The sequence below is a fragment of the Oreochromis aureus genome, linkage group 1 (genome assembly GCF_013358895.1).
Source record: "Oreochromis aureus strain Israel breed Guangdong linkage group 1, ZZ_aureus, whole genome shotgun sequence".
Lineage (NCBI taxonomy): Eukaryota > Metazoa > Chordata > Actinopteri > Cichliformes > Cichlidae > Oreochromis > Oreochromis aureus.
In genome coordinates, this window is record NC_052942.1 from 2,881,519 (window position 1) to 2,895,353 (window position 13,835).

Consider the following 13,835-nt stretch of genomic DNA (forward strand, 5'->3'; position numbering starts at 1 on the left):
CTCTATGCTTTTGGAAAATTCTGCTGATGTTACTGGAAGCTTAACCATCATCTTCTTTTTTTTCTTTTTCTTGAGCAAAAGTAGGAGACTTTAAGGGTTCCAGTCTTGTCTTAGGGATGTTGTCAGCTTCATTTGAGTGATTTTTCTCTTTTTCTTCCACAGGATAACTGTGCCAGAGTGCTGCTAGTTCGTGGAGCTGACAAGGAAGTAAAGAACTACAACAGCCAGAGTGCTTTTCAGGTAGTGTAAAAAAATCTTCAGTAGTGTTTGTGTGTAAGTGATTATGGAAGATTGATTCCAGCTCTCAGCCTAGGGAAACCGTCTTCAGAAGCAGCACATTTTTTTTCATCCCATTTGTTACCATGGCAACAGTGCAAAATGGTCAAGGTCAGTTGCAACCAGGGATGTAAATAGCTTTCTTGACAATATTCAATTTTTTGGGATTAAACATTGTTAGGACAGAGCACAACCAAAACTCAGCATGCAGTGTAAAGTTTACTGTGTTTATTCATTTAGTTTCTTTTCTTTAAACTTGTAACTTCCACCAGGTCACCAACAAACTCCTGGGTAGGCTTTACTATTAAACTGCATTTTAGCTTCACGTTAAAGGAAATTAGCATCATTTCAGAAATTTTAAAATGTTATTCTTCATGCATTTTGGCCCTCTCCTCTTATTAGATTGCTATTTTCTTTTTTATTTCATATATGTGAATATTACAGATAACCCTAACCCTAAACAGATCTCTGGCAACCTGGTGTATGTTACTAGGTTAACTGGAGATCTTTAAATGTAATATGAAAATCATCTAACTTTAACAACAGCAAGCTCTGTCTGTGTTCTTCCAACTTATCCCTCAGTTCATTCAATCAGTCATGAAGGTAAAACATTTAATCCCTTAACTTTCTCAAGACAGATGAAATGATTATCCTCCATAACATGGAGTATATGTGCACAACGACTTGATCTGGTATTCAAGCGCATGTGTATTTGTACGTTTCTGGTTGGTGTGTTTGAAGTGTATATGCCTTAGCAAGCAAATCCATAAAAAATCCCAAGAAGCAGTAAGGGTTGTCTAACTGGTATGTTTGACTCATAACCTACGCCCGAGTTATAAAATAGCCATATTCAGGCAGGCGTTTATGAAAGGCAGTCCCACAGGGTCCTCAGCTGTCCTCCAAAGCCACTCCAGTGGAGCGCTTTATTAGCGTGAGCACTTCAGAGATGCAATGAGGCTGAGCCGAATGAACTTTTTAGTCAGAGTTTGAGCTTTCAGCTAAGGAGCTAAGTTTGTAGCCTAGATTCTGGATTTAGCTGTGTTGCTGTTAATATGCAGTTTTTTCTCTACCTTTGTGATGCTTTTTTTGTTTGTGTCTGTTTGTTTGTGTTGTTCATGTTGAAACAAACATGTAGAAAACCCTCATTCTGTGAGCAGATTTGTTACGGTACACGCAGGCGATAAATTGGCAGCATGACTTGAATAAATATGTTTTCGTGGACAAGGTATCCTAACTTTGAAGATGGCCTAGGGTTCCACTGAATGTGATGATTTTGATTTTTTATGCCGGCAGAAACACCGAGTGAAGCTGTGTGTCTGTCAAGAACGAGCAGTGTCACAAACATGTGGTCTGCACTGTTTTGTCCATATTTGTTGCTGTTGTTGCTTCTTTGCTTAGCTTTTTGCTGCAGAGAAGAAAGAAGTCATAAAATAAACTTTGTTTTTTAGTGTTTAAAACAATAAAATGGCCCACTGCAGCCACGGTCTGACTTTTTTTGGTTTGTTTTTTTCCTTTAATGGTCGATTTTGTGTTTCTTCCTCTTTGTAGTGAATCCTGCTCAATCCTTCTGTCTGCATAGCCAAAGAGTTATGCAAATGGTCACCAGCATAAGACCATAAATCCTGTATTAGTGCGCTTAGAATTTCAGGCACAAGATAAACATGGAGTAATACTGAGTTTGAAGCACTACTCGATGTGAAAACACTCTGACTTATATAACTCTGTTATGGCAAGGCAGGCTTTTTTTATTTGTTTGCTAAGAATATGTATTTAGCCAACGCTCACTATCTCAATCAGATTACCTCTTGTGCTGTAGCTTGTGCTTTTCCTTTTTAAAGAACCTTCGAAATAGCAACCCATAGAGTATTTCCACTCAAATGGAGTCTGTTTTTCACACAGAGCTGTTAATGCTCTGTCTGCATCTAATCACTAAGAGGACATCAACAGTAGTCAGTATGGTAATATACTGGAGGTAGACAATATAAGAATTTAGCACAAAAACTAAGGAAATTGCATTTAGTTGATTTTTTCTTTGTTTGAACACTTTGGAGATGGTACTGGGGCTCTCTCCAAATAATAATGCTGCAACATGAAGTCGCTCTGTGGCACGGGCCCTATCCAGATCAGTCAAGCGTGGCGTGCTTGGAGCAGACACCAAGTGACCGCTCTAGCAGGGTCTGTGCTCACAGGTTCTAATCAGGCACCTGAGTGTGTGCGCCTGGGTACCAGAAGCTCCAAACAAGAGTCCGTAGCAGAAACTTTTTGGCATTGGCAAGTTTTCCATGGACGCAAACCACACACCTAACTCTGCTGCTCAACCAACAAATACGTTTCCCTCACAAAGGTGGAAAGGGAAAGTAAACACACGTTTCAGTAGGTATAGGGTTTATTTTCAATAAGGATTAACTTATCCTTTTTGTTAAATTTATCACATAATCACAGTACAGATTGACTGTTTGGAGATTTTTTCCTTTCCTGTTATCTTTTGAGAGGATAAACCAATGAATCTATCAGCTTACATTAAAACTGGCCGGCCAGATACTTACATGGGGAAAATCAGTGTTTTTTTACAGAGCTGAGTGCAAAAACGGGAAAAGCAAGCGGCCACATCTTAGTAGTTATTATATAAGTTTAATCCTTAATTCAATTCAAACCTGTGATTATAAAAAAATTACCTCACTTATAGTTGTGATTAATTGTGTAGTAGGCTGTTTCTCTCTGCTGTGTGTTGGACATTTTAACATGGAGCTCTGTAGGGGTGAAGCAAGCCTCACATGGCCATCCAAGGCACTGCAGTTTTTGGCACATGCCTTAGTTTTTATCGAGGTCAGTGGTTGCTGTTGGAGACTGACTACACCAATGCTTAGCCTTGGACAGTATTTTCTACCAGCATCATCCAATCAAATATTGCCTAACTCGGGTTACAGCTAGAATGTTTGGAAAATCTATGCCAAACACTGAAGTTGATCCTGAGAAATATACGTGCGGAAAAAAACCACCTAAAACTAAATATTTGGGGTTTGCAGAACAGTGAAATGAGCTGTTCTCAGCATCAGGCAAACCTCTTGTGTAGCTAATACACTATGTTTCTTTTAAGTCTCATTTGATTGTATTTGGCGACTTAAACTTTGTTTAATAGCAGCATGATATCATGCTTCCTCAGCTGTCAGGTTTCGGTGTAATTCCTTCAGAGCTCAAGAGCTAGAATCTTTTCTGTAGCTTTCCAGCAGATATCAGGAAAACATACAGGCAGAAATCTGTTGTAAAAGCAGCTTCTCTTCTGACAGCAGGCTTAACAGTAAAACAACAAGCAGCCACTAGACATGTTGGACTCTCACTTGTTGTCAAGTGGAAAAAATTCACTCTCTTGCTCTTACTATCTTTATCATTATTGCACTCTCCACCTACACATGAAGCCAAGAGCTAAATCAAACAAGTTTATGCTTGTTTTCTGGCCAGCAGACATCTGGGAAACTGAAGGAGAAATATTAGTACATCAGAGGCATAAAGCAACATCACATTAACTATAGCACATGACCTCGGGAAACAAAAAGCAGGTCAAACTTATTACAAGCACAAAACTATATGATAAGAGTTCTAAAACGTACGTGGGCACCAAAAGTCTCGTGTGTTTAAATGGACATTAATCTGCAGCTGTAACGTCCTGATTTGGGGTGGCTGTAGCTCAGGAGGTAGAGCACCTGTTTAGACCCAATGGCTGCTTCTGGAGTGTCGGTGTCCCAGAAGCGTCCACAGTGCAGTTCCTCTAAGGGTCACGAGCCAAAAGTACGTCGATACCCATCCATCCATTTTCCACTGATCCAGTTCAGGGTCGCGGGGGGCTGGGGCATATCCCACATGCTATATAGTGAGAGGTGTGGAGCTCCCTGAATAGGTTGCTAGTCACCATAGACATCCGTGGGAAAATGTCCACCTTTATAGGCCATATTTACAACCATGCTTATTTGGCATTTATGCGTAGTTCTTGGATAAACTATTTGGATGCTGTAATAAGGGGTACAGACAGCCCAAGAATTCAGCAAAATTCTGGCATCTAATTAGTCTGTTACTTAGCACTAATTAGCAGGTATGTGTTTGGCTCAGAGTCAGAGTTCATCCTTTCATGCCTTTTTTGTGAAGCTAACTTTGGCCTTGAATACAGTAGTCAAGTTATTATCACAGACTGTGTAAAATATGGATGCAGACAGCCAGTGTTGGGAAGGTTACTTTTAAAATGTATTCCACTACAGATTACAGATTACATGCCCCAAAATTTATTTGTAACGTATTCCGTTACGTTACTCAATGAGAGTAACATGTTCTGAATACTTTGGATTACTTAATATATTATCATGCTTTTTACAGCTACATGATGTACTATTACTATTACAGAAGGCTACTCGCCATACCAATACCAACTAGATTTTTAAATCTTAATATAAAATGAGTAACAGTAGGTGGACATTAGGTAAGGCTGCACTTTTTGCAGTGATCTTGTATAGAAAACTATTCCGCGCATATATAAAACAGGTCCGCTGCTCCGAACCGTAGTAAAGGGACCTCTGGCTAATACGTCGGGTTCGGGCTCGTAGCTGAAAACTAGCTTTACTTTGTTGTCTGGGTCAACTTTGCTTGCGAGAGACAGAGAGAGGCGTTGAAAGGCTGCTCCAATGGAGCTTATTGTTTCGGAGGAAAACATGAACACAGTGTACAGTCCAGTCTTAATAGCGTACTTACAACACTCAAAAAAATGAAACGTTGACTTTAATTAAAATTATTTTGTCAACAGGTTCCACGAAGTTGCATTGTGTTAATTTAAAGCAAAAATCTTTAGCTCATCTAATTTAAAAAAAAAAAACTACTTAAGATTAACAAGAGATATTTAAGACTACCTAAATCAAGTTATGTTGTGTGAACATAAATAATATATTTACAGGTTAGATAGTTTAGATTAGTTACTTAAACACATTTCTTATTTGTGGCAGTAAAATGTTTAATTTAAGTTAGATTAATTCAAATATTATATTTTCAGCCACCTTGTGCTTTACTAATTAGTTTTACATAAATCTATTTTGTCAACAGGTTCCACACAAATGAATTAAGTACATCCAACTTATAATTTCTTTTATTGCCAACACATTCAGTGAGCATTTGTGTAAACCCAGTCCAAAACAAAACACAACAGCTCATTAGGGTTAGTAACTAACAGTATGTAGACAGATGCAACATCAAGACTTTAAATTAAATGTCTGTATCTGCCAGAAATAGGAGAAAAAAAACATTGAAGACCACATAACATGTTGATAAGAGGACACTTGAGTTATGCACATGTGATGCTAGTAAGGTCTGTGGAGTGTTTTTTCTTTTAGTGTCTAAAATGGATAGCAAAGTTGCTATTTGCAATGATTGCTTAGGGTCAGTCCAGTAACACAACGCCAATGAAGTGCTTTCCTTTAACAATGCAAAGTGAAGTGTCCACCTCAACAGCCACAATTTTAAAAAATTAATGTAATAATAATAATAATAAATAGTCCACTGATATTAGCAATCAAAGAAAATTATATCACCATCCCAAATAAAACTTTAATAAAACATGCCAGCATTATTGTCTAACAATAACACAGCTTGTCAGCTTTCAGTTTTTTTGCAACAGCACAGCAGTAACCATTTAACACTTGCCACACTCAACGTTTATTTTACCAGTGTTTGGGCAAAAACCTTGCATTCCTAACTTACCCTTATTCTTAGTATGTATTGCAATTACCTTTACAATGCACACAATGTAGCATAAACAGAATATGAACATATTTCCACCTCATAACAATATACCTTGAACGTTAATATACACACCACCCTTCAACATTTCTGGTGCAGTATCATCTCTCAATTAAATCCTTTAAATCTCAATACTTTTGATTGTCTCTTACTAGCCCCCCCTCCCCCCACAAGAGTATAATCTCTCAAATTGTAGTAGTTTACAAACTTTTCAAAATTAAATTTCTCTTAAATGTAATTTTCCCTTTATCTGTCATTTTCAACAAATTACCATTTTATTCCCATTCAGCTACCAAAAAACTTCTGTCCATCTGACAGAACATCATCCAAATTAAGGGTTGGCTTATTCATTCAGTTTATTCTTGAGCATCTGTACCTTGGTCAAGAGTCTGCTGACATACAGATGAAGGAAGAGCTTCTGAAGTACTTCAAAGAAAGCTTTCAGTCTCGAGGTTAACTGCGATTCAGTGCATATATCCCACCCATTAAGAGTGCACAAGCAGAGGCCAGGTCTTCCAGGTCATGCAGAACACCCTAGATGGTTATACCCACATCGGCTGGAGGAGTGCTGGCATCAGCTCTTTCAATGGTGAAGATAGCAAGGGTGATTTGTTCCAGCTCCCTCTGAACAGCTGTAGCTGTAGCTTAGACACAAAAACATAGAAAAATGGCATCCAGTTTAAAAAAAAAGAGCCAAAGCTACCCTTTAATGAAGTAAACACAATATTAGGAACATGCACCCCAGTGCGCCACTATTTTAGACTACAGATTCAACAATAAATATAAATAGTTTGGGTATACAAGAAGATTCCCCAAAACATTTAAACAGGTTCCATGCAAATTACAACAACAACAACAACATTAGTTATTCAAAATTTTGTTTAATACAGATAAAAAACTAAACTAAAATTACCAACCAATTATTCTTTGAAGAGGATGGTTGGGTCTTCATTCAGGTAAAAAGGTAACTGGGCTCGTCAGGCACTCTTTTTGGCTGCAGTGGTTATTATTTATATTTACATGCTTCCATCTCCCGTTTCTGCTCGATGACAGCTCGTACTTTTTGACTTTTTCTCCCTCCCTCGCTCACAGACATATAACGGGTATGGCAGTCCATTCTCCCCGCAGCACGGACTACACTGCCCATGATGCTACATTCTTTAGAGCTATGCCTGTAGCATTCTGCCTATTGCCTTCATATTAAATCATTTGTTGAATAATAATTTTTAAAAATATTTCTTCACGTCATCATGCGGGCCGCAAGTAGAGGTGACATGGGCCGTGAGATTGAGACACAGACATTTGAGCCTCTTAATGTGTGTTTGTTTGGGTTTCCACTGGCGTGGAATTATCAAAGATAGAGAGGGGACAGCCTAACATATGAAACAGGAAAGTACCGCCGTGTAATCCATTTATTTCAACAAAGTAACTGTATTCTGAATACCACCTTTTTAAACGGTAACTGTAACGGAATACAGTTACTCATATTTTGTATTTTAAATACGTAACGGCGGTACATGTATTCCGTTACTCCCCAACACTGTAGACAGCAAAGTCCTGTTGTGAAGAATCAAGCTGATGTCAAACCCTGACATTTTCACACACAAAAAAACATCAGTTTTTGTATGCTATACGTGCATCTCACTAGAGAGGCCTGTTTGTCAATTCAGCAAAGGGATGTGCTTGAAAACATCATCATTAGGTGCCAAATTAACAACTGGAAAGTGCAAGTGTTAATAAATACTGATTGCTATAGTTGAATGAGGCATGCTTACGTTGTGTCTCTGCTGCTGCTGCATGTGCTCTTAATTTGAACACTGTGTGGGTGTTCTGTGGTCGTGCCATTTGATAATATCATTTGTCAGTTCTCTGTGTGTGTGTGTGTGTGTGTGTGTGTGTGTGTGTGTGTGTGTGTGTGTGTGTGTGTGTGTGTGTGTGTGTGTGTGTGTGTGTGTGTGTGTGTGTGTGTGTGTGTGTGTGTGTGTGTGTGTGTGTGTGCAAGCAAACAACAAAAAGAGTAACATTTTGACACAGCAGTGACACAGAAAGTTCCCAGCATCCTCTTTGAGGTCGTTTCTAGATAGAAGGCTTTAAAGGAGATTCAGATTTATAGTTTTCATTTACCACTGTCCTCTATCAGCTGTCCTCTATCAGCTGTCCTGTATCAGCTGTCCTCTATCAGCTGTCCTCTATCCCGTGTTCTTCCTCTAATTCTTCTTTTCGAGTCCTCATCCCGTATTTCTCTCTTCAATCTGACCTGTGCCCAGCTGTAACCTTTTCACGCCCTCTGTAAAACCTCATTTCTTTTACCTTTTAATTTTCTTCACATTCGTTATCTTTCTTTTGCACGTTCTTTCCAGGCCAGTCTTCTAATCTAATTCCCCTCTTCACTCCTTATTATTTTCAGTCTATTTTGTATGCCCTTCCTCCTCACCTATTTCCTGTTCACCATGCCCCCACACATTCTCTTATGCTCCCTTCACCCCTTAGCACACATGGTTTTGTGACCTCTGCTGTAAATTTGTGACCTCTGCTGTAAATTATAGCTACCATTTACTATAAGAATATAATGGGGATGCACATGCTCTGATGGAGGCCACTGTGACAAAACCTTTTTCCCATTTGTTGACATGTCCTGAATGATTTGGTGAAACAGAGTTGTCGTCTTATTCCTGAAAGTTTGTGTATGTGCTGCCTTTTTGAACTGGCACTACTGGAATTTCGTTTACAGCCAGATGAATGAATGCATTGGGAAGATTCATGCTTTCATTTAGCAAGAATCATAAACACCTTCTTGCCTTCCTTTGGGTGCAATTTGCCCGGTTTGATGGATAATCATGACATGATGGTTACTGATATCAACAGTTATCTGTTTTCATAACAGTATTAACTAAAAGTTGCAATTAGATGATAACATTCCAAGCACTGTATGTTCCTCTGTGGGAATTAATAGCAAAATCATGACATTATATGTATTTGTGCGTGCATGTGTGTGTGTGTGTGTGATATAATTTGTATTAGTTCTCAGTGGAAAAAGCTCAATAAACTCAGTGTATACTGCCTAGCACACCAAAAACACTCAGTTTGAGGGTGGGTGAGTAGAGTGGAAGCAGCTAACGAGCCTGATATTACCCTTAGAGTAGAGCAAAAACAGTGTTAACGAGAGTGAAGATTAGACAGAAATGTAACTATAAATTAATGTTACTGTTGCTGTTTATCTGCTGGATGCATGAAAGTAAATCTATCAAAACTTGAAATCACCTGCAGCTCTCAGGCTAAGTAAACCATCCTATCCTTTTAACCAGTTACCATGAGCTGTGTTTCATGTGTACCTTATACTTATGTTCGAATATGGATTTAATGTGTTAGTTAGCTGTTATGTCTGGCCATCACTTTGTGCCCTGAAGCTTAAGATCACTTGGGTTATGTAGCAGAACACTGATTGTAAACACACCAGCAAGTCCACATCTGAATGGCTCAAAAAGACAAAACAAATGAGCCTTTTGGAGTGGCCTAATCAAAGTCCAGACTCAAATCAGATTGAAATGCTTTGGCATTTCCTTCAACAGGCCGTTCGTGTTTGAAAACCCTGCAATGTGGCTGAATTAAAACAATTCTGCAAAGAAGAGTGGGCCAAAATTCCTCCACAACAAGACTCAATGCCAGTTCTCTTGAACGCTTGATTGCGGTTTTTGCTGCCAAGGCTGGCCCAATCATTTACTAGGTTTAGGAGACAAGTACTTTTTCACACAGGGCCAGGTAGGTTTGGATAACATGTAACCTGCTGCACTGTGTAGCCATTTGTCCTGAAAGGAAAAAGAGTCAGCTCCTATCTAACAAATAATCTGGAAATGGACTGTGGCCTGATATCTTTCACTTCCTGAATTCTTTTGCTGTAAATCAATAAAAATCCATCCTACTTCGGGTTCGAACAGATCACCTTCTCTCAGCCTCATATTTCTGACACTGCACTGAAATATCTTCTGGGGTTTCATCTTCTCCACAATAGTCATACTTCCCTGTATGGTCTTTAATTATTATAAATAATGTGTCAGCAAACATGCCTGTGTTAGCACACAATGGATAGGTGTGGATGAACTGGGGGGCTGTGTGGACAGGGCAAACCCCAGGCAGGCGTGCCTACATATGGCCAACAGCTTTCTATATGGGTTTTCTATAAGCAAGCCATCATGGAAAACTGTGAGAGGGTCCTGAGGGGTAAAACTATTTCTAACCAGTCTTTAGTATGTTGAAAGTAAAAATATGTCAAGTTCCATGATGTTATATCGCTAAGACAGATGCACTGATGTTTCCATCCAACTCCATCCAGACTAATATTAACAATATGTTGTTAATATTAGTCTGCTTGTATTATAAGTTCTATTGATCAGTCACATTTGAGCAGGCTTTTAGTTGCATGCAGCTAAAACGAGGAGTCACATTCACCAAAATGCAATCTGAAGACAAATTGGCTTTTTATCAGCTTTTTTACTCCATCTGTAACCAATGAATGATGAATGGAAGTGGACGTGTTCGCCCAGATATCAGTGATCAGTCAGCGGTCAATAGGCTAACCTATGGGACAGACTGACTTATCAAAAGAAAAAAGAAAATTAGTTAAAGTGTTGAAGTAGTTCTTGAATAATATTGTCATTTTTTTAGAGACCTTGTAAGTTTTTTAACTTTGTGCTTATTCTTAATTTATTTTGGATCAGTTAAACACTGCAATCATTCATTTTACTTTATTAGGTTATATTTTTGACATTTCTCTTAGAGTTAGTTTAAATAGACTCGATGGGAAGAAAATGAAGGAAAAATGTAAACGTATAAAGAAAAGTTTGGGCCCTCAAATTTCTCAGTGCTGGGGAATGATTAAGTTTAAAATTGAAGGGCAGTGTAGATCAGTTTTAACGAAACGTTTCTCCTTCCTTTTCGGACTTTTGTTTTTCAGTGATTGTTTTGATTGATTTTCCTTCTCTGGTGTCCTTTCACCATCTCTTTCTTTTGGTCTGGTCGACCCGTTGCCTTGATTTCCACTCGGCTTTAAGTGGCTCCACATCCTTCCCACCCCCATCCGGTTACTTCTGTGTTATACACAACCATTTGTCTCCATGACAACCATGGGAGAACAGGAAAAGAATCGATGTGGGGGTGGTGATGGTGGTGATGGCAGTAGTGGTGGTGATAGTGGGTGGTAGAATGATAATGAGAGATAAATTGTGACTGCATATCCATGTAGCTTGTTTGGTACCTGGTTTGTGATCACAGTTAAACTTGAAACTGTCTTCTGTTGGATTCTGTAAGCTCCATTTTAGACTAGCTTTCCATTCCAGATATGTAGCTTCCTTAACTCTGGGTTTCTCCAAGGGTCTAAAATAAAAAGTACAGAGCCATTCGAAATGTAGCCTGTAACATAAATACAGTAATACAGTATAAACATTGTTTACACCTCCTCTGTATCTCCTGTAGGGGTTTTAAAGGCCCACTTTGGTGAATATGTGTGTGAAGGAGCTATAAGATGTATCCTTCGCGACAGATGATGATCTATCTACTTCCAGGAGTTTACTGACATTTGTGGGTCCTTATATTGATGCCGGGATTATGATTCCTTATATGAAGAGGATGATTGCCATTCTCTCACTCATCAATTCAAAAACTGTGGCAAAATGACAGAAATGCACAGGAGGAATTGACATTACTGAACAGGACATTCAGAATGCTGACGTGTAGATCCATTTCTAAGGAGGCCCATATCGGGTTACGATGTAGCTAGATTTTACTTCAATAGATTTCCCACTAAAGCATAAATCTCCAGTAAAAACAAAAAATAAATAAATCCCCAGTAAAGCTCAGGGTCATGACATCACCAACGCAATGCATTATGGGGCTGTTGTTCAAGTTCAGTTTGATAATGGAAGGCAGATGTTGCTTTGGGGTCTGAAGGTAAAATTGTGGAGATTGGAAACTTATCAGAATGTTGAGCTGGTGTGTTGTAAAATGACGGACCTGTACCTGTGACCTGAATGAGCCTCCATTTAGTTTGGAGACTTTCACTTTCCACACTGGAAGCAAAAATGAGCTGTCACTGAACCAACAAACACAGTTGGAAAAAGGGAAAACATCAACTTTAGCAACATTTCAGAAATCATGTTTGTCTGATCTCAACATTGTTCATAACACATTTAGCTGCTTATATGTCACAGTGCTGTTGCTATGTTATAGACATGGTCTGGTGTTCAGTGTGTTTAGTTTTGCTTCCTGTCTCATTGTGACTGATTAGTTCCAGCTGTGTTTCCCTCCTGTTTCCCATCCCCTCCTTATCCTTTGTGTATTTAGTTCTCTGTCTTTGTTTGCCTGTTGCTGGATTGTCTGTGTATGTTGCTTTGTGGTTCCCATGTTCTAGGTTTCACGGCTCAGGTTTTCAGGTCTTTAGTTTCTTTGTTCTTGTTTTTTAGCCTTTTCCCAGCTTACATTTTGTTAGTTTAGTGTTTGTCATTTTCTGCCTTTGTTTGCAGTTTTGTTCAGACCCAAATATAGATCCATTTATAGTAGCTTTTTGGTCCATGTGCAGTGATATCTTGGTTAGTATTGCTGGTCAAAAGCAGTACTGTGTCCTGGTGAGCTTTGGACTCTTTGGATGATTGCTGCCCTTTTTCACTGATTATGTAAGCTGGGCTTTGGTGTTAAGTATCAAAGTATCAATTAAGAGCTATTAACTGGAGATTCTGGAGGAAAATTTGTGTTGGAAAAGAAATGCTGAGTAAAGTGTCTTATTTGAAGATGCTGAAAGAAGTGTGTATTGTATGTTAAACTCTCAGTGTAGCTGAATAAATGAAAATAAATTATTCCCAGAGCCACTTGATTCCATTAGCAAACCAGAATTTAAATAGTAATTAGCATGGGTGTAAAGGTGTAAATACAGGTGATGGGACTGTAGGACTATATTATAGTGGGAATCAGGTCATAAACATTAATGTCACTCTAGACTTTCAAAACTGTCAATAAGTGATTCTAACCTCAAATTTTAACCAAGACGCTAAAACATCTTTTGACTTTGAAATTACCTTATAAAAGCCTAAATGGAAACAAGGCACATAAGCTGTTCCAAACAGCTGATCATTTATTGATAAAGAAAAAACAATAAGGCAGAGGTTTTAGGGGGGGCATATTTTATCCTATTATTACATTGCTGATAGGCAGTACACGTCTCAGTGCTTCAAACATCTTACAAATACATTAGGTTTGGCTACCTCATTCTAGGCCATAGTTGAAATGACGTTTTCATCTCTTTTCTTTGCCTCATCTCTTCCCATCCAATAAGAGTTTCTCCTCAAGAACAGGCTTTGATAGATTTGTCACAGTTTGTGGCATGCGCTCTGGGAGATCCTCAGAATGAGTGGGCGATCCAGCCAGCATTCAGCACCCCCTCCCCCATCTCCTTAACAGGAAACATCGCATTTGTCACCAAAAATATAAGCCTAAATTTACATTCAGTGACTCACATCTTATTTAAAAGCAAGCATTTTTTCCCTTTTTGTATCTGAATGCAGGTTGATAACAGAAATGTGAAAAGGAGTCAAACTGGTGGAAAACATTTCCTTTTGAAATTCCTAAGTGTGTCTCAAAAATGCTCTTTTTTGATTCATATATATATAAAGAACAAAAACTGGAGCACACTTTACTACTTAAGCCAGCAATGCTTTGATAATACACATGCTCACTCTTCTATCTCTCTCTTCTTTACTGAATATTTGTTCTCTGGGAATCAGAGGAGGCACACTTAT

General features: G+C 38.6%; 1 protein-coding gene across 1 annotated transcript in view; it reads left to right on the forward strand.

Moving 5' to 3' along the window:
- shank2b (SH3 and multiple ankyrin repeat domains 2b) overlaps nt 1-13,835 on the forward strand; it is a 327,738-nt gene that overhangs the window by 153,749 nt on the left and 160,154 nt on the right. The window contains exon 9 of the mRNA XM_039619730.1: nt 163-240. Within this exon, the coding sequence (XP_039475664.1) occupies nt 163-240 (78 nt within the window). The remainder of the gene's footprint in view (nt 1-162; nt 241-13,835) is intronic.